Below are 22,635 nucleotides of genomic sequence, written 5' to 3'. Positions count from 1 at the left end.
ATAGTCTTTTTTATTTGCTTCGTTTCATCTTTCGAAAAACGAAAGAAACTCGTCTCTTTATCCCGTTTATATAATGATAAACAGCCGTACATTGCACAACTCACGACCATTATAAATGAGATTATCCGTTTTCGTTACTTTTTTGTTCTCTGCCCGCATTAAAGAAACCACAGGACACATAGACAACCACAAATTACACCCAAACTCACGAGAGAAATAAAAATGTAGGCCATACAAATATTTCTCCCGGCCCGGAAATCGAATCTGGGATCTCTGAGTAGATAGTTATTGGCGGTTCTGGCGCAATCGTTCAGTGGGAGTGTGGACCTTAGATGGTACGGTTTATGTGCGAGAATGGTTTGGCAGCGTGAAGGAGTTATGTCATTATGTTTCTGAGTGAGTTTTGGTGTTGGTTGGTGAGTTGTGGTTCGTGTGGGTCTTACTGGGTTGGTATACGGTTGATGATGGGCGGTGTTTGTTGGTGTGGGGTTAAATGGTGAGTTGTGATGTTTTGCTGTTGGTGTGGGGGCTGTGGGGTCGCGGGGGTCAGGTAACGTTGGTCGGTCGTGTTGTTTGGTGCGGCTCTGGCGCTCGTGGTGAGCCGCGGAGTCGACGCCGACAGACAGTGTGAGGCAGTTAAACAAAAAAATCATTAAAACATTCACTTAATATTAATAAAACATTATTTTATTTTGCTGGGGTAGCCTATGCAACATTACAATCTTTAATTAGCAAAACACTATGTATAGAAGCTATTGTTAAGCTGAACTAAATGTCAGTATAAACGTAGAAGTTATTTAAAGGGAAAACTAACAAAGGACACCTGATTATTATTCGCAGGCTCTACTTACTAGGAGTACTCTGCCTGGGAAACTTCGCCATTATCGAGTTGCGGGCCGTGACCTCAACCTTCTTAAATCGTATTTGAGTGCCCTATGCACAGTGAGTCGATGTCGAAGGTACGAGATTATCAGTCTACAATTAGCATATAGATGGCCCTCGTCGTTGTAGGTCTATTTTTAGTTTATATTAATGACTTACCTAGTCAAAAGAAAGGTGTGGAACATGAGATAATTTCATGCCCATAAAAAGTCATTAATTGATTGTTTGGATTTATGTTTTTTTATAACTAACTATATTGCTTGGTTTACACTTGTGCACTAAGAAACAATGAAATGTTATTGCAGTTAATGTTATTATATTTCATTTTTAATTTTATTATTTATTTAAATTTAATTTAATTTTCGTAAATTTATTTCAATTATCATGTTCAAAAATTATAAATATTTATAGTTTTTATAACTTTCTAAGTCAGCATTTGGGTGAGTAATGAGCTTACCTGTAACTGGAATGCATATAAGAACAATGCAGAATGTAACCCCTAGTATAAGCATTGTATGTAACTCTGTTGGTTTGCCAAATAAATAATTAAATAATACTGTTTGATGATGATACTTCCTTATTATTTAAAATTAAAAGGTTTGTACCTACGACGCATGATGATGTGAATAATGCTATTTCTAAGTTAGTTGAATGGGTTGCAGTTAATAACCTGCTCCATAATGAGACAAAACCACTGTGCAATTAACTTCACCTAATGTTAGCACAAATATATAGTCAGAAGCACGAAAACTGTAACGTTGCAGATACAGTCGTAGTTTTAGGTATAACTTTCAATTCCGAATTGCAACAGGGTCCATAAATAACTCAGTTATCGAAACAGCTCATCTCTGGATTAAAAAATAGGATTTTTTTTAATGATAACACACACTCGACATAGCTCCGCACTAGGGAAACCCTGTGTCGCGGGTGCCGTGGACAAGCACAAGTTACACCCAAGCTAACGAGAGAAATAAATGTAGGCCATACAAATATTTCTCCAGGCCCGGGAATCGAAGCTGGATCCTCTGCGTGGCAGTCCGGTGTGGTAACCGTTCGGCCACGGAGGCAGTTAAACGCAAAAAGCCCTAAATTGGTTTACTTTGGCTACTTTTATATTTTAATGACATACGGCATTACCGACGGTAATAGAAGAGTCTTTGTCCTGCATAAACGTGCTGTTATGGCAATTATACTTCGTTTCAATCCATTTTAAACAAAAAGTAAACAAAGTGACCCGACCTTAGACGGTTTAGTTATGGCTAATTGTAAAGCCAACTACAAATCGATTAATTAATTGAATAAATCGATTTGTTCAATTGAGTCATAATAGCTGTTTTCATTACATAACCTATATAAGCATATTTAAAAATTCCGCAATCTTCATTTTAAATCCCCTTCAAATTCTTACACTAAAAATACTCATTTGATTGCGATTGAAATGTTCGATTTAATAATCGATTACTAAACTTTAATTGATTGAACCGAATGTTTTTTTTTTCGAACAGCAATATGCAACCATTGATTGGCAAGTCATAGAAGTATAGATGAATAATAACCTCACTTTTAGACTACCATTTTTCAAATACGATTTTACGATGCTATTCAAATGAATATTGTTGGAAAAAGTGATGATATATCAAGTCGAAATCTTCGAAATATACGTGAAAGTGTTACTTATTCGATTTATTGAGTGATTACTTTAGAATTTTAGACAAACAGTTTTGCTTACTTTTTGTTCCAAATGGATTAGAATAGACTATACAATCTGGAACCCAGAGTCTTTACATTCGAATGTATTTTTTAAAATATAACTCATCGGTCTCATTAACTAATGGTGGTTGTTGATCGTTTTATAACCGATCAGTTTTTAGAAGAAAAAAAAAGAAAAAAGTTTTCAGCGTTAGCATGATTCAGGCCCTGAATTTTCTTATGACACTTACCTGTACCAGAGACAAACTGCTGTCATCAGAACTAGAGCAGCGCACATCTGTAAAATCTCGTATGATCCTCTTGTACTTGAGCAAAAGACTCTGAAAGCGCGGGATGAAGTGGCAGTCGCACCTCCAAGGGTTATGTCCAAGAAACACTTGCATTATATTTACATTACTTTGAAGTGCTTTGTCAAACGCGTATACTGGGATCTGAAAGGACAATATCTAATAAATTGCACATAATAACCAAGTCGTTTTCGGTATAGTATACAATACGATAAAGTTCTTCGACATTTCTTCGACAAGAATATTCGACAAAGTGGAAATGACTAATCAAATTTTTCTTCAAATTTCATTAGTACATATAAAACTTGAGCAAATTTCTCCTAATTTGAAATTATTTTCTTTAAAATCGTTTAGGCAAATGAAGGGAAAATACAAAAATATCTTAACCAATTTGCATATCTTCGTCTCTTGTAATAGCGTTAATTTTCGCTCTAGACCGTAAATGTTTCGCTCTAGGTCGTAAATGCTATTTTGTGAACAATGATAAAAAATCCGTGTCTCGAAATACTAGTCAGGGTATAACTAAATAATTGGGAAAGAGAATTGAGAGCAAGGAAACGTGAGCCACTTAGCATGTTTTCAAAGGATCCTACGCACTTATTTTTATTTCATTCTGGAGTTGAACGTGCTTATGTTCAAGCAGGCGAAAAATTGTGTGATTCATAGGAGTCAAAAATTTAACTGGCTGAATTACACAAACTGTCGCTTTTTAAGTTTCTGAACATTAACAATAAAATTGTTATTGTAGTATAATTGAGTTGCTCGCACCTGTCCCATCCCAGGTGTAGAATTTTAAACAGTAAAAAAAATTTAAAAAAAAATTACCTCTCATCTAAATTCGGTATATTTTGTTGTTACATAAAGTACATAACGCTCGGTACGCAATTTTTACTAAAACTCGACTGATTTCTGATAATGCAAATTTAACTCTATGTCGCGATTGTTTGATATCTGTAAAGCTCGGACGACTGGGCGCGAGGGCAACATAAGAGTCGAAATGCAAAACTGTGATGCGGTGTCGCATCGCAGAAATGTACGAGCTCGCACAACGCATCGCAAGAATTTGCGAATTTTTCCACATCGCGCATTCTTGCGATGTTAATCTTCTTTGTGTTTTTTTCCTATACTTTCTTATCAATAACAGCAGTACAAAACTCTTTTTACGATCCATGTCGCTACCTAGTTTAAAAAATACGTTCAGTACGGTTGATGATCGTCGAAGAAATGGTCACCCGAACCGTAGCAGTGAGAACCGTAGCCATGCCGCACGAAATCGCAACGCAGCAATTCGCGTCGTAGTTTTCTGCGTTGCGAATTATCATCGCGCCGATTCGCTGTTTTGTGTTTCGACCCTAAAGCGCGAGATACTGCTATTCTTGCATAGAGATCTCGCGCTTTATGTCGCTCTCACGCAAGACGCGCCCTGTCGTGCTAACCCTACAGTACCACCAGCACCGTATGCACAGGTATCTGATTGGTAGCCCTCGTAGTGACGGCTAAATTCTTATATGAATATTTACTTACCTGTTTAAGCAAATTCCCTTTCAAGCTAAGCACTCGAAAAGAGGTGAACCATTCAGATCCTTCCAGTTCCTTCACTGTTGATATACTATTGTTGTCCAGATACAAGTCTGCCAGCTTCTGATAGTGTGGGTTCTGAATTATACTCCTTATTGTGTTTATCTGTAGAAATTATAAAGACTCATAAATTTCCGAATTTGTAAGCGTTTTTGCTTATTTAAAATTAAATTATATGAACAGTACAGTACAAGTCCAAATAGTAGGTGTTTACTACAATGTCAGTAGAATGAAGTGTTCATTTTCATGAAAAAGGATGGACATTTAGACCTTAAGAAGACTGTTGCTGCTGCCCAACTCTCTTCTTCATTCTGACCGACAGGAATTCCACACTTTCGTGAACGACTGCCTGAAAACACTCCACTTTAACCTCCGCGAACATCCCTAGGGCGCTACAGTGTCGAGGCAGCCCCTGCAGTCCCCCGAGGTCGTTGTTGATTTGGTCACGCAAGGCGCTGTAGGCTTTTGTGTTATTGCTCCACAGGTTGCACGTATATAAGGTGTGGCAATATGTTTTGATTTTAACCTCATTTGAGCATCGTGCAAAAAAATAGTCACTCAAAAATTACCACACACGCTATCGCACATAAACATCATTACCGTTGGGAGGGTGATGTTTACACGACTGTACAGTTTTGGCTTCATTTTCACCAAGTTAATTAAGTAAAGAAGCCTATTATAAAAAGAAACAAGCATCGGTGATTGGGTTCATAAATTGGCATACATACAAATTAGGATCGATATTATATAAGCTCACATATATCACAGTACTCTCTGAACTGAAAATGCGGGATCGCATAGTGTTTTGTGACGTCCACATTTTATTTCAGTTTATATATGATATTAATATTTATTATAATAATAATCACGCGCACACACTCATAGCCCCGCACTAGGGGCTTTTTTATCTTTTATCTTCATACTCTGCCGAATTAAGTTAGTGATTTTCACAGAAGCGGTTACGTTAGCTGTTTTCTACAAACCCTAAAATTAACACTAACTAATTACGTGAAATATTGCGTCGGCATTGATTTTTATTTTTTCAGAGTTGTCACTTTCAAATGAGATAAAATTACTGCATTTAAGAGTGACTATTTTATATCTTAAAAACAACTATTTATTCATTTATTTAATAGGAAAGTGAACATGATATCTAAAGTAATTAAATCACTACAAGGACTTACTTTTAAATCACAATTGACAAAATAGCTTTTGACACATTGCTTTTAAAATAATTAAGAATATTTAGTAGTTACAAATATCAATTGATATTAATTCGAAATGCAAATGTAATAATTGTAGAGACAAATATGAAATGCCATTAGCATTTGCACACCTGCGAGCAGGTTGAATACGATGTACCTAATTTTACTCAAGATCTGTATAAATCTGTATTCTGGCAAATAAACGTATTCTATTTATTCTATTCTTAAAGGTAGCTACACCATACTTATTGAAATAAAACTATATAATAATATAGTTTCATTTCATATTTGTAACAATCGCGAAAATTTAAAAACTCGATGAGGTACGGATAGTCAATTAATTAATAGTAGTATAATAGCAAAGAATATAAACGTATAATGACAAATTACATTATATTTTCCTTCAACAAAAAGAACATCTGTCTAATACTACGATTTGTCATAACCTTCGTAGGAGGACTGACGAATATTTTCGTGTGATGTTGTTGTGGTCATATTTCCTACTTATAGACGGCAACACTAAAGCGGCTCTGGAAAGCTTAAAGTGGCTAAAGGTAAGGTATATTTTTAAATATTTCCGCGTTAGAATAAGTCTTTGTGCACAAATTAAACAACAAAACCCGATTACTCATAGTAATAAGTCGCCATATGTTCTCTTGAATCCTAAAAATCCTTACACTCCACTGCTCCACAGCCGAAAATTAACTGAATGTTATATATATTGTAAGAGATGATAAAAGAGGAAAAGGAAGGCCCAAAAGGGCCTATATACTATTTAATTTTAATCGTAATCGACGTTAAGTTTAACAATAACGAATTGGAGGAGATTTGTGATTTACGGACACGTGCTCTCGTTCCAAGAATTTTGACGGGAATGACGTCGTAAGAATTGTGAAGGAAGAGGGAATTCATAACGATTCAAAATTTAAAAAATAAGTGTCTAGGAACTGGAAAAGAGGATGTTAAAAAGGTGACGACAAAAGAGGTCAGTATCGTCACACGTCCAGTTGCAGTTGATGCCTCTGGTGACCAGAGAGTAAGTTTAGCCATCCAAAGAAAAAACGTTGCTAGCCACCTGAATGCAAAAGTAAAAATTTAAAATTAAATAGGCGCTAGACGCGCCGTTTTGCACTTCTGTTGAAGTACAAAAAGGCGCATGTAGCGCCTAATGGTTCGGTATTGTCTTTGCTCGAGAATAACACATTAATTTCAGCAATTATTGTGTTATTGTGTGAAAATCACTACTATCGCATGCAGAATTTAATAAAACGGTGAGAAAAGATTAATCTACATTACGTAAAGACACAAATAAATATCTACCGACGTTCATTCGACACATTCGGCATTTATAAAGGACAGAGGGATCGTATTTACGTTGTTAGCTAATACGTGATCTCCAATATCGCTTTAATGCTTACGAAGCGCGTGTATAATATTTGGTACTTACAGTAATAAAGGGCGATAAAAAACAACTTCGATACCGCTGTCCGTTTGTTGTGTATGTATTCATCATGCTTCTCAGAATCATAATATGTATTTACATCAAAAGCATTCTATATCGATGATTCGTAAAGTATTCTATATCAACCCCCAGGAGTACTGGAGTGTACACTCCAACCTCCAACAAGGGGTCCAAATCGCCAAAAAAAAATAGGCGGTACATAAGACGTTCATGGTGGTGTGGAGATGAATCCTATTTAAGGCTAATCGTGATCAAAATGTTGGCTGTCCATAAATGGAATAATCCGCATTACACGGATAGTAACTATTCGACGACCTCGGGGGCCTAACGATTTACACTGTGGGCGCTGGATGCGGCGGTCACGGGTTCGATTCCCGGTTTTGTAAATGAACTTTTGTAAATTAGTTCTAGTCTGGGTTTTCTGGGAAGTGCCCCTAAGTGAATTGCCGTTGGTCTGATACTCATAGTACAGGGAATTCCCTAGTTTGAGATCAGGCAATTGGTGTGGTCGTATGGCACATTACTATTATGTAATTTCATTTCTTATAATAGACATATATAAATTACCTATGTAGTAAAGATATCACAAAAAAAAAGATGGTGCTATGAATATTCGGTCAGATTAATGCATAAAACTTATTTATTTATTAAGTAGTAACACATCCTATATTACAGCATTTGAACATGTGTTTCAGTTTTGTAAAGATTCTCAGTCTACAGCTAAACTTATGAAAGTGATTAGCAATGTGTTAGATGACAAAAACACATTTAAAGTTGATGATTTTGTAAAAAATCCATATTAGGAATTCAGGGGGCCAAGTTTGGGAACCTCTGTTCTATGTATTACATGTCTGTTGTTGTATACATGGATATGAATCAAAGAGATAATCGCGAGAACATGTACATAACATACTAATAATAATAATATTTAATATAATTTTTATTACACACAAGTACAAAACACACAGTCAAACAATGCTACACAAGACGGGGCATCAGCCAGCTTGATTGCTTTATCTATTATAAAAGTATAATGTTACACCTTAATAAATAGGGAAAAAACCTAAATATTTGAAAAATATAAGTCAAACAAACCCATATTTACGCAATTTTCACAAGAAAAAGACAGGCAGGTGTTAAATAGAGTTATTGCAGGGGAAAGGTATAGTAATTTATTTATTAGCTCACGATATTTATAGTGTGTTTTAAATAAAGTTTTGAAAAATCCAATATACTTAACACGTTGGATCGACAGAGGTAGATCATAAAATGAATCAGTTTTACTCTCTTTTTAATAAATTAAAAGGTTTTTTCTCTAGTTTACCGTATCCAACCTAAGTCGATTTTTTACATAACTTTCAGTTTGTTACGCGAAACAATTAGTGTTGGCCAACGCAAGACCTACCCCGGGACAAACCCCTGTCTTGGTCTCGTAAGTCTATCAAATTACCTATTACTACTTATCAAACTATGATATTCTACAATTCTTACAAAAAATGACAGTGTTCTAGATTTTTGTTCTCAGACATTTTGAGTACATATTTATAGTGAAGGCCAACCAAATGACGAAACCGTATATACAATACTTTGCAATATTTTTATCATCATTATTAGTCATAATATGCTAAACCTGCGCATAAAATTACATACAAGCTATGACCCGCACGAGGACGCCGCGTGCCTCTCGCGTCGGATCATTAGTTGATTTTTTAGACTCAGTTTTGTTCTTGCTCAAATCTTGCACAAATCCTAATCTAAGACCATAGATATGTCTAAGAATGATATTGAGCAACACTAAATACACTTATTTTTAGGCCGATTTAAAAAGGAGGTTTTCAATTCGATTGCATTTTTTGTGTGCGCATGTTACGCAATTACTCCGACATTTGTGAACCGATTTCGATAATTCTATTTTTGTTGCAAAGCGTACATCGATAGTGCCTCCATACAAATTTGAAGAAAATATTCCACACGGCGACCGCGTGGCCATAAATATTATTGGCCACGCGGTCGCCGAGTGGAACCCGCGTTGCCGCCGCGCGGCGACCGCGTGCGCCTAGCTGTCATGGCAAAATACGCTTTATTTTTTTAGCTTTTACGTTTTAACTTAAATAAGCGTCCCGGGCACGCGGGCGAGACTGGCTTGAATTTGGTCTACGCGGCGGCCGCGCGACGACCGCGCGGTTGTATTATTCAGAGGAATTTAAATGTTGTTGCCTAGTAAATAGAATTCAGATTCGCCATTAATGTACATGAAGACGTAGTAACTGGGCGGTAGCCACGCGACGGCCTTTGTCGTCCAGTTACACGAGGAAAACTTTCTCCTCATGTAAGTGGGCGCTAAGGCTGACAAATTAGAGGATGAGTCCGGTTTACTGCATTTATCCCACTTTCCGCTGACGGATTTCAATTCAAAAAAATTTTGTTAATAGCTAATCACACAAATTTTGAGATCGGCTTTATTTACAAACTTAAGAAAACCTCAGAATGAAAATTATTTATTTACCTAACAATATGCAAATCACGAAATTCTAAAGTGAAATAAGTATTTTCGTATTGTATTTAAATTCAACTTTATGCCGTTTACTATAACTATGTTACTATGTGCTTTTTACCTTACGTAAGTTGTGTATTTTTACTTTCATGTGTTATTAATATTATAAAACATCCTGTAATTAGTATGGCGTCACATTTCTCGCAACGGGTTCACGTAAGCGTTATTAGTGTATACTTGTACTTCACGATACTCAAGTTGCTCACCTAAACAAAATGAATAATTAGGTATACAGAATTATGTACCTTGTTTATATTTCACGGCACGAAGCACTTATTATGAAACATTATACTAATTGCGACATCGCCTATACAAAGCATCTGTCTTAGAATTATCAAGTGTATTTCATGATAGAGCGGAAAATGAACGTGCTAGTTTATTCAAATAATGTACCTATATGTCTCCTAAAGGAATAATGGAGACAGGTTGCTTCTGAAGATTTACACAGTGTAATTAGGCGTATGATTTTGCTCTTGATAACAAGGCGCAAAAATCATTGTCACGATCGAAATAAAACGAATTTTAGTAGCAGTAGAGCTCCTTGTGAAATAGTTCGTCCAGGGAAACCAATTTATGCCGCCAAGCTGTAATGTGACCACTACTGCGTAGCGGTTTGGAGGTGTAAGGGTGCTGGTGAAATTACAGGCACATGGGTGTTGTCAACTTATGTATCAGGGTGACAGGCGAAGTGGAAGTGTCCCCCAGATCTTCACGATTTGAAGCTCTGAATGCAACTGTTATGGACAGGCGTGTAGCTTACCACCAATAGCACGTCTTGCTCGTCCCGTCACTTGGTATTATAAAAAAAAGGTTACGAAATTACTCCGACATTTGTGAACCAATTTCGATGATTCTTTTTTATTGGAAAAGGAGTACGCCAATCGCGATTCCATTTAAATTTGAAGAAAATATTTCACCTCTAAGGTTAGCAAATTAGATAGGATTAATCCATTACATCCACTCTCCATTAACCGATTTCAATAAAACTTGGCAAATAGAAGTCATTCCACAAAATTTCAAGGTCAGTTTTTTGTTTTATATAAGTTAGAACATGGTTAGAACTATTATTGTTAAATATTATTATTTCTACTTCGAAACTTATAAAGTAAAAAAGTAATGGGCTAGCCAAAAAATCCCTACGGTTTTTGCTAATAACCATCTTCAAACAAAAAATATTTTTTTTAATTGTAAAAGTTATATCGCCTATGGACGTTTTAGAATAATATTGTAGCGCGAATTTTAAGAATACGCGAGAAAGTTTATAATTCATACAAACCGCTGACAACTAGTGATCCGTAATGGTGTAGTATTTCATTATGTTCGTAAAGGTGTAGTATTTCATTATGATTATGCTCAACCAGACAGATACTTTAAAAAGCCGTCAAAATCTAGCAGTAGGTTGGGATGTGTTACCTCATCCATTGTAGTCGCCGGACAGCGGACGGAGTAGCTCCTTCACTTGTTTCGGTCTTCATAAAATTTTTTGAATAGACACGACTTTGATAACAAAGAGACTATCAAATGTCACTTAGAGCTGTATATTTTGATTTTTTTTTTAATCCTCTAAGATATTTTCATAAGTAAAGACAGATTTACGGTAAAAACAAAACCCTAATGATAAAAAAAGAACAATCGAGAAAACTGTCCACTTATAAAATTTTCTTACAACAAATAACTAATTACAGAGTGAATCCGTTTCATATTAAAATATATTCATATTGCTTGCCCCAATGACTTTTTTTGACAAATAAAAACTCCAACGTATTTTGAACATTGCAAAATCGAGGAACAATTATATTAAACCTTCTATTCACTGTTCATAATTCTCTATTTCTAATGCTAATTGAATACAAAGGAATATATAGAATAGTTGATCCACTCAATAAGTAGACTTGTTAATATTCAATGATTACAAACTCGACGTGGTCTTTACAATAGCTGTACGGGTAATCTGCAGAGATTATGGAGATGGAGAGAAGAATAGAGTACAGGATTATATTATAATAGCCCGCAACCTCGTAAAGGAGTCAGCACACTCATTAACGGGAAATTGCCTTGAGCCGGTCAGACAGTTTTCCGCTCGGACTGCCAACGTGAAACATGCATTTTTTCTCTCTAATTACGTGCACGTAAAACTTTATTAAAAAGTATGGTGACTCCCTTAGAGCGATACCACACAATAGAGAGCCTTGAACAGACACTCTTTCGCGCGTGATACAGGAATCCCGCGCGATTGAGCACGCGTATATGTTGGAAGGAAAAGGGAAAGACTGCGCGATTGCACTCGTCAGTCACGCGCGCAATCGTACGTTACAAGGTTAAAACGGACAAAACGGACGAGCGTTCGTATAATAAAAATGAGCACGAGAAAGATCGTTAGCTTAAAAAACTTTCAAACAGCTAATTGGGCACGATTGCACATGCAGGCTTTCCCACACGCAATCCTGTACACTCTTGATCACGCGCGATGGAGTGAGTGTGTATAGGGGCTAAATGCATTGCGTCGGCACGCCACACCACCGCAAGCAAATTAATACGTTGAAATCATATCGTTGGTTGTGACGTGTGTGAGGTATGTGTTATACCTATATGTGTGTGGCATCACTTACACGGCATCTAGTAGTGCAGGTTTCTAAATAAATAATAAAACCTATGGAAACTTTACATTCCATTTTTTTGCTGCTTCCGTGTCTGGACAGTTACCATGCCACGCAGAGGTCCCGGGTTCGATTCCCGGGCCGGAAGAAATATTTGTATGGCCTACATTTACTTCTATCGTGAGTTTGGGTGCCATTTATGGTTGTCTATGTTGTGGCCATGGCACCCACGGTACAGGGTTTCACTAGTGGGACTATGAGTGTGTGTGTTATTTTTATTATTGCGTTATTAATATTTTTTAAAGTTGTTCGTGTTTTTAGAAAGTCGTTCAATAAATACTCTATACTAATAATAAATACTAAATAATGCTTCGAACACCAGGGGATAACTAACAGAGAAAGGTATTCACGGTGATTAAGTATCTACATCAAACGGTATCATTAATGATCAATCAATTAGTACCAAGAGCAACACCGTTGGCAGTAGCAACAATTATGTAACTTTTAAAATAGAACCTTTTTAGCTTTGTTTATTTTACGACGTCGCGCCGGTAAAACGACCCCTTATCTTAATTAAATATCTCAATAACTTTTACTTAATTTTGTTGGAAATGTAACGATTCAATACACAAATATTTTTTTAGGAACATTCAATTCATTTAAATGGAAAATAACATCAGTTTTATAAACCGCGCCAACACATACAAGCCGCGCTGGAGTGACCGTACTTATCTTATTATACCCTGTACCCTGTATTTAGTCTCAATATTATCTGACTGTTTAAGTTCATCCAACTTTCAGGTTGTGTGGAGGGGTTTGAAAGAGGTCAATATTCTGTCTCCTCTGTCTCTCGGCTGCGAATTTTGTTGACTATTTTTATAGCATGCTAGGACAACAAATATAATAATAATAATAACACCAACTGGCGGCCGGTTTTCAGTAGTGAAGTGATACTACTATACTAATTAGTAGTATAAGCGCGTTTGCCAACCGCATCCGATTCGTATTGGTTCCGAATCCGAGACAATAAAAAATCTAGAAAACTCGGACCCACTTCGGATATCGCTTGTGTAGGTACTAAGTCCTATTTGAATCCGAGAAAAAATTAATATCGCTTGTAGATCTAGAGATAAAATGATCCATGTGCCATTTCGGACCCTCTATTCTCGAATTCGGAACTGGGGGTCTACTCTCGATCTCCGTCTGACATACGTCCGAAACTGTTACTGCCAAATAAGCAATACTTGGCCAAATGAAAAGACGCGTGATGCAAATGAAGCTTCATACTGGATACTTGTCTTTTAATTTTGTCGAATATTACTTATTTGACAGAAATTGTTTCGGACGGATGTCGAACGGAGATCGAGAGTAGACCCCTTGATACGAATCGGACGTAGTGCGCAAACGCTCTAAGGGTGTATTTTCACCGGCGAGGCGAGGCGAGATGAGGCGAGAGAATTTTTAAAACTTGTATGACAAAGTATCAATTCTTTCCTAGAGCATCTTCGGTGGAAATGGTCGTGATTGACGAGGATGGGCGAGACGAGATTTGAAATATTTGTAGATGTAACATTGAACCGTATTGCTGCCTACATAGACTCTTTATTAACTCTGCAATGGAAACACGATAAAATCAAAAATAAAATAACGATGTCTCGTAATACAACGCGCAAGCTCGCGCGCGCTCGTGCGTGCTCGCGCGTGCTCGCGATGGCTATTGACGTCAATTGCGAGATTGTGGGAAACAGTCGCATGCATTGAAGTGTGTTTACATTTCAATGCAACGTGTTTTAAAATGTGTTTACACATTTTCGATATTATGTAAATATTAGATATTTCAAAAAATGTAGTTATATGATGATGGTACCCTAAAATCCGATATGTCGCAAGATGGTGCAATAGTTAACATGAATCGTAAAAACTTTGGAATGTTGCAAAAATCACGTATGTGTAATTACTTAGAATTACTCAGGCAGTAAAATCACACCACGACTCATTAAGGTTATAATTTATAACATTTTTTACGACTTCTTATCGAAAAACCGAGAACTGCGTTACAAAGTAACCAGCGCAATATTCCATTGTTCGATCCCTTATTATATAAGGACTGGAGCTGCGACTCCAGACAATACGATTGCTAACATCCGATTACTGAACATTCAATTGCTCGACACTTTCCAGTCTGTTGGACCGTTGTCGTATAAGTTCTTTATATAAATATAGTTTTGTCTTAATTGAAAAAAGTATTTAAATTTAGTGAATCCTTCTCCAAAACGTAACTACAGTAGTGAAAGGTTAATTCATATCTACGAACCTTACACTCTATCATCTCTGTAAGAAGAGGAGAATAACTGGCAAATTAATAAATATAACTATATATATATATATACTTTGTGCTGTTCATAAATATGTAATCACGCCACCTATATATACAATATAGTTGCAATATAATGTAAACATACCAGCGCCAGTTGTAAACTTTTTTATGTGTATTTTGCTAGTTCGTAATATGTGCCCTGGGATAAAAGATTATATAAAAAAAAATATTTTCGAAAAACTTCTTTTTAATTTTATTTATTATTTATTTATTTTATCTTAGAGGTACAAACAGCTTATATTACAACACGATTATTTCTTCTTACAGTATCTTCATCCGATTCATCTTCCGTTAAAATATTCAATAATAAGAATTTGCGGGACATAATACTTTAGCGGTGTGTTTATCGCTAGACGAATTGAATAGCACTGTGTCTCCACTACACGTAACTCTAGCGCGAGCTCGCGAGTGCTTGCGTGAGACGGCGCCTGCTCGCACGAACTTGCGATGGCAATTTTTGGTGGAAATAGGTCGGCCAGATTTCAATTCTCGCTTCGCCTCGTCTCGTCTCGCCTCGCCGGTGGAAAAGCACTTTAAGACTAACTAGACTAGACTAGAAAATTGATGGTCGAGTCACAGACATTGTTTGCTCTATACGCGGACTACCTTATTTCCTCACTCTTTATATCATGATTTACGACTTACAATAACAAAATTCTATCTAAACTACGTCTACCTAACATCAAAAAGTGAGCGTACCATTTTACCTTGTTCCCCTCAAGGCGCAGCGTCGTCGTGCCAGGAGGCAAAGTTGCCGGGGGCTCTTCCAACTGCTTCGATTTGCAATCCACAGTGATGATCGGTATGAGTCCTCCGTTGCGATCTGCTACCACGTTCGTCATTGCACATGAGCACGGATCCGGACACGTTCGGCGCAGTGTCTGTTAAAATGTTTACTATCTGAATCAACCCTTATTTCGATGGGTTCCTATCTATTTACTATTACTAGCTATCCTATTAGCTACACTAATTGCCTGGTCTCAATGTCTCTGTCTGGTGTTTTGAAAGAGATTAGTTTTCATCACACTACTGAAATAATATAGGTTGAAGGATATATCGAGTCATAGAAGAGTCAAAACATAATAAATAATGTGCCCTACAACCACACCAATTACATTGTTTTAAAAAGATAATTTCCCTTACTATAAGTAATTAATAGTAAACAATGAAGGGTTTGCCAGACGAAATACGAAAGTAGAATTAACGCAGTAGAAGTGAGCGCTTTGAGAAGTATGGCTAGGATGATAAGAGAGCGTTGCAGGTGAAAAAAGGTTACAAAGATAGAGATAGGGGTACTTAGGTTATAAATGGAAGAAGATTGACGAAACAGATATAAAAGGCGAATGTGAGCAGCAAATTGGTAAGGGCCGACCAAGACGAACTTACCATGACCAAATTGAAGACATCCTTTTTTTTTTTTTTGACAGAGGGGAATCTTTATGGATACCCCTGAGCCCAATGAGACTCAGGGGTTATGTGGGGACTCTCCCTCCAGACTGGAGGGCCTACCCCACTAAAACCCCTCCGGGTTTCCCTCTCGCCGGTTGAGTCGGCGCCGTGGGATCAGTGAACATTCACCACGACAAAAATTGAAGACATCCTAAAGAAAGGCCCAAGTCAAGAGTACCCTTAACCGATGCGTATGTATGAAATCATTTATACGAATTGATGAGGCGAAAGATGTGTGTCAGAACCGTAGCAAGTGAAAGGTTGTGGGATCTGCTTACCGAAAAAGGGAAAAAGGCCATAAAGTACATAATATATATATATATTTAGTACTTTTTATATATATACCGAAAAGGCCATAAAGTATAAGTATATATATATATATATATATATATATATATATATATATGTATTAATGTATTTTCATCACAATCGTGTCGATATTTTCGTGGCCGAGACGTAATGCGAGGGTCGTTGCGCGACGACGCGCTACTAAGTCACCATGCGTTGTACTTTGAAAAACAGGCCGCGACGCCGACGGGACGCTTTGACTCTGCGCCGCGCCGGTGTGAAATGAACCTAAATAATGCCTACTCACTCTCGACTTGAAAAGGTCGAAGTTATAGCGTTCGGGAAATAAATATACAGGCAGGGAATTCCACTCCATAGCCGTTCGCTTTATGTGGAAGCGAAACGCTTCGTGCGATTTCTTGGCATATCCCCAACATAGGGGGTGGAAACCCAACTTATGTCTTCTCTCCCGATGATGAAAAAGAGAAGGTGGAATTAAATCATGCAATTCCATTGCAACTATCCGTGATATTATAATCCTGCAGAATCCCGTCTTCGATATCAATAGGTACTTAATAGCTTCCTCTCGATGTCTTCCTTTTATTACTATATGATTGACACTTATATCATCTCTCCCGTATTAATAATCTTCAAAAATGTAAATAATAATACTGATTTATGTTATAGGTTATGGGCTGTACCGAGAGTCTAATTGTAACGAATTTTATTTGTGATTTCAAATTATGTCGGAGTATAACCGTACAGGGAGACGTTGTGGAAAATTGTCTCGTCACTAATTGTGTTAGGAATTATTTGATAATTGGTCTATACGTTCTTTGTTATCAATTCGTTAAGCCGGCGGTGAATAATAACGTTAAAATTAGTTAAATTTAGAGCCTATGGGTTTGTAAGTGTCACACCACCTGTCAAACTTCTTCTTTGCCGCCGAAAACTGACACTGACAACTCCATTCGGTATTACCTGCTCTAAAATAATAAAATCTATTTAGCGAATAAACTAAGTAGGCACTCGATACCACGATAGTCAGTAATCAACTTTTTTCAATAACTGCTGTTAAATAAAGAAATGTCTCGTGTACACGTAAACGTAAACATAATAATGATACTAAAAACATTCTTGTAAAATATGATGTTATTACCAGCTGAATTATATTTACGGGTGAGAAAGCCATTTATGCTCTCTCTAATCACGATTAGCAAATAATATAATGAAACTCAATTTCATACACGTGCGCAAAACTGACGAACTTGATTAACCATGTAGCAAACAGACACATATATTTTAACAAAAATGTAAACAGATCGTCACAAAATGAGCCAATCATACCTAAGCTGGTCATCATTCTGATGATACACAACTTTCACAAAATAAATATTTTAAATTTGAGAAAAAAATTACACCCGTAACAAATTTTCCCGAGTAGTTGGAAATTACTTAAATTGTATGGACCAGCGAGAAATGAGTGCCATATTCGTATTGAACATCCCCAAATATCTCGAAGGATACCCATATGGCATTTTTTGAAAAATCGTGTCCGCCATCTTGGATTTACAAATAAGTGCTATATTCGTAATGAGCACCCCCAAATATCTCGAAAATGATTCCCAACTTGCCATTATTCGAAAAATCGCGCCCGCCATCTTGAATTTAGAAAAGTGTGCCATATTCATAATAAGCATCCCCAAATACCTCGAAAAGGATACCCACATTGCATTTTTTTTTTAAATTGTGTCCGCCATCTTGGATTTAGAAATAAGTACTATATTCGTAATGAGCACGCCCATATACCCCGTAAACGATACCCAGAGTCAAAATCAAAATAATCTTTATTTCATAGGTAAGCATTATTACACTAGAAATCGTCACATTGGTTAAACTCTACCGCTCATTCGTAAGGCAGATGCCCCCGAGAAGTATGAGCAAGAAACTCTGGGGGTTGCTCTTTGTAAACAACATTTGTACGCATTTAACTTGCAGAAATGGAAGTCAAATGCACACTTACATTAGAATAAAAAAAAATCTGCAGCCGTCGCGATATTGCGTTTTCTCAAAAAATTACGTAATATAATTATTTTGAAACAGAATAGCAAAATTGGGAGAAAGAAGAGAAAGAAATCCGTTACTTTGCAACATTTTCGTGTCTTGTTGCAACGAAATTAATTTTCCGTTTTAGTGAATATTTATATAAAAATACAAGTTGAAACGCGTTACTTCCTTGTGGAATGTGATGTTAGTGTCCATTTTATGTTTGCCTGTTCTATTTTGACACCCATTTACCGCACATTTCGTCATTATTAGCAAAAATGTTTGAGCTGTTCGCGGTGCAATTTGACCTTGAGCACAGACAGCCCGCACGCTCGTGTAGGCCCTTTGGGAAGCCTCTAACTTGCCTCACTTAGCGTGTGCAGGCCAGGTTTCTATGCGTTATTATTCTAAGGGTGTTGGTATTTCTGCACAATTATCACTACAAGTAAACAAAAACTATGTGACTAAAGTTCGGGGTCATCAGACGAAATCACATGGTCTCATAGCTATTGATTCTATTTTTCGTTACGCTATTGGTTTTCGTCACATTGTCCTTTTTATAAAATGTATTATATATGTATATATTATATATATGTAATATAATATGTAATGATCTTGTTACTTCCGTTCCGTTTGCCTTCATTAAAGACACAGTATACACAACACAAGATACAACCTAGTCTTTCTAGAACACTTTCGGAATGATAAGATTCTGCTTATAGGTACTACATACTTCATATTACGGATTTCACTTATTTTTAGTTTGTGGCAAAAAGAACACAAAAATAAACAAGCTAAGTAATGCTAGCATATCATTATTTCACACATTTAAATTCATTCAAGTTTATTTGCAAACATTTCTAAATGCCTTGTAGTATTGTAAGTTATATAAATATTAGGTATAATCACAGACCAAATAAATACTAGTAATAGTCTAGCCGGTAAAATAATGAACTAATATTGATTGCGTTTCTGTACGCGCCTATGAAAACATATACAAATGAAAAAGCAATTTCGTACGTTTGTTTGAACATCATTAAGTTAACACAGCATACTTGGAACACTTTATGACCAAATTATACGTATAAAAGTACACACTTCGTGTACAATATCATGATGAGTGATAATGTAAGTACTCATATAAGGAATACAAAAACCGACTTATATCGTAGTTATATAGTACAATTGTGACTTATTAAATTGTGGTGCTGTAACAAATCACTTATTATACAAACACAAATTGGTTCCGTCGCACGCCGCCAGATGGCATTGGCGTCGATATCGCGAATTCTACATCGGGGTGTTAAGATTTTTTCCCTCGCGGAATGACCACTGTCGGCGGTTTGAAAATAATATAAGGAACCTACTACATACCTTGTGCGCATATAGTACTGCTTCCTTATCTGGAACAGCGCTTTAAATCGTACATAGCTAGATATAATCGTAGATGCCTATTGTACCCAGAATCACTTCTTATTTGGAACGGCGTATGGGACTTCCGTTACGTATAGCCAAGGTGCAGTCGTTTCCTATTGTACCTCAGACTGTTGTATTGTAATACCTGTTGTATCAAGCAATAAACTTGTACTATACGGAATAAGCTTGGTTGGAAAGTTTGAATTCCTCTGTCACCCGTACTACGCTTTACTACAGTGCTAATTTTGCCGACGACTTTTAGTATCTTTAATTGTTTTTAATGACCGTTGTTCAGTACTAGTTTTCCTTAAGTCGCGTTCAAATTAAACGTTCGTAGAAGCGCTGCAGTCGCGAGTCAGTCAGGTCAGTCACACGCGTTTCCGTTTTTTAACCGACTTCAAAAACAGAAGGAGGTTCTCAATTCGACTGTATTTTTTTTATGTATGTTACGAGATATCTCCGGCATTTGTGATTTTAATGATTATTTTTTTGTTAGAAAGAGGGTACCTCAGTAGTGAAGAAACTATTCCACCTCTAAGGGTGGCAAACTAGGGGATGAATCCGGTTTCACGCATTTTCCGATAACCGATTTCAATAACATTTGGCAAATAGATGTAATTCCAGGAACTTTTGAGGTCGGTTTGTTTATTTTAGAACAAGCATTACTTTTGCTTATTTGATGCTCAGAAGCAAAAGGTCGTGTAGGGGGTCGGAAAACTTACACATTTACAGTATGTGCAACATGCAACATACAAAAATGTACTCATCTGGTAGGGATCTGCTTTCAAATTTTTTTATTAATAATTATACCTAAATCGACCCATGCCTTTTTCTTTTCCAATTGGAATAACTAGCAGAACTGTTAAGTATCTACTTAACGTGACGCATGGTGATGTAGTGTGTGCGAGTGTTGGTTTTGATGTTATTTGGTGTTTTCAAGAATAAATTAATTCGTGAATAAATATTACGAATCAAAACTATATTAGTAAAAAATATCTAACACTGTGGCAAATCGAAACATCTTTCTTCTGTATGGCAAATCGAAATTACGAACATTACAAGCCGTTTCAAATCGAATGATAAAAACACAGGGCTTTTTTATGTACAAGTAAATTTACATGGGAAGACTCTGCACGTGATACTGAATATTCCCTATAGAACCCATGTCTTATTTATACATATAGTTACAAATAATACAAATATATCATAAATAACTCGTAAGACGGATTCCCCTGAGAAGAAGAAGGTTGCTCTTCGTAAATAGATGTTTACTCACATTTATCATATACAATGTTTATTTAAAATATCATTGGTGTACTAAGTACCATTTATTATATCAATTTCCTACCATTGCATAAGTTACTTGTTAAAACAATATGTTCCAATGTTTTCAATAACGTGCGGAGGTATTATAGTCAGCGATTTGTACGTCAAGGTGATTTCTAATGGAATGAGCGTACCTATAGATCCGGTACCTATCTGGAAAATTGGGACGGTGCTGTACGTGCACCTCACTCGAGGCATTTATTAGCCTTCTGAAAACCGGATGTCCGTGCAAACAGGCTTATTTAAGGTTTTTTTTTATAACATAAAGTGGCGGGACGAACAAGTCGTACGCTTGAAGGTGGGCTACACGCCTGTCCTTAACAGTTACAGTGCTACTCAGAGATCTGAAGGGCACTACCACTGCGTCCGTCACCCTGAGACATAAGTTGACAAATCCCATGTGCCTGTAATTTCACCAAAACCCTTACAATTCAAAACCGGAACACAGTAATGCTGACATTACTGCTTGGCGGCAGAAATAGGTAAGGTGGCAGTACTACCCTGGACGAACTCTTTCACAAGGAGCTCTACTGCTATTAAACCTGAACTGTTAGAACCTGACTTAGGTGGTCCCTGTGCGGGCTCGCTTGCACCGGTTATAGTGTCCTTTCCGCGTAACCAAGAGGTTGATAGGTCACTATAAACAAAACTTATGTAGCATCGTAGTTCCTAAACGGCTGGGCTGATTTAAAGCGGTTTTTTTTGGACGCTTATTTAATAAAAAAAAATAATTTAAGTAACTATCTCATATTTATTTAATTAAAAAAAAAGTGTTTGAAAAGGCAAATATTCACGATTTGGATCCAGAAAAATAGATTCATTTCCAATGTGTAGCGATCGCGAAAACCTGCGAATTCAATAATAACACATTTTTGTCAACAATTCTACCATACCAACCCTTTAACTTAGATTACAATACTAGGAAATAGCCTCAGGACTTTTGAAGTCAAATTATTATTTAGTAAAATCTTGAGTTATAGAGTAAATGATTGATGAGAATTGTTCGCTTTAAAGTCAAATTCAAAGTCAAAGTCAAGTCAAAGTCAAAGAATCATTTATTCCATAAGTAAAATAAATTTACACTCGAAAACGTCACATTTAAGCTACTGCTCGTTCACTACGCTGACATCCCTGAGAAGAACGAGCAAGATACTCCAGGGATTGCTCTTTTCAAATAAACTTATATGCTATGGAATACACTTCGAGTCAAATTTGTGTGGATTCTAGAGCCATATCGTCTTTACATACATCTTTATCTAACACGTAGTCTTCAATTTTGTAATATGACTTTTCAATAAAAATATTTTTAATGTACTTTTTAACTCAGGAAATGATAATCTTAATATATGCTCCGGAATCTTATTGTAAAAATGTATACAGTTCCCCATAAAAGAGTTGTTTACCTTGGTTAAACGAAATCGTGATACCATGAGTTTGGACTTAGCTCTAAGATTAATA

At 36.5% G+C, this 22,635-nt stretch overlaps 1 protein-coding gene across 1 annotated transcript in view; it reads right to left on the bottom strand.

The window, feature by feature from the left end:
- LOC113235938 (protein singed wings 2) overlaps positions 1 to 22,635 on the bottom strand; it is a 117,064-nt gene that overhangs the window by 38,371 nt on the left and 56,058 nt on the right. Inside the window, exons 5-7 of the mRNA XM_026471860.1 lie at positions 15,360 to 15,533; positions 4,404 to 4,562; positions 2,823 to 3,023 (exon numbers count right to left, since the gene is read on the bottom strand). Coding sequence (XP_026327645.1) covers positions 2,823 to 3,023; positions 4,404 to 4,562; positions 15,360 to 15,533 — 534 coding nt within the window. The remainder of the gene's footprint in view (positions 1 to 2,822; positions 3,024 to 4,403; positions 4,563 to 15,359; positions 15,534 to 22,635) is intronic.

Source organism: Hyposmocoma kahamanoa, unplaced genomic scaffold (genome assembly GCF_003589595.1).
Source record: "Hyposmocoma kahamanoa isolate Upper Pololo Valley unplaced genomic scaffold, ASM358959v1 88, whole genome shotgun sequence".
Taxonomy (NCBI): Eukaryota; Metazoa; Arthropoda; class Insecta; order Lepidoptera; family Cosmopterigidae; genus Hyposmocoma; species Hyposmocoma kahamanoa.
This window is presented reverse-complemented; position numbering and strand designations above follow the sequence as displayed.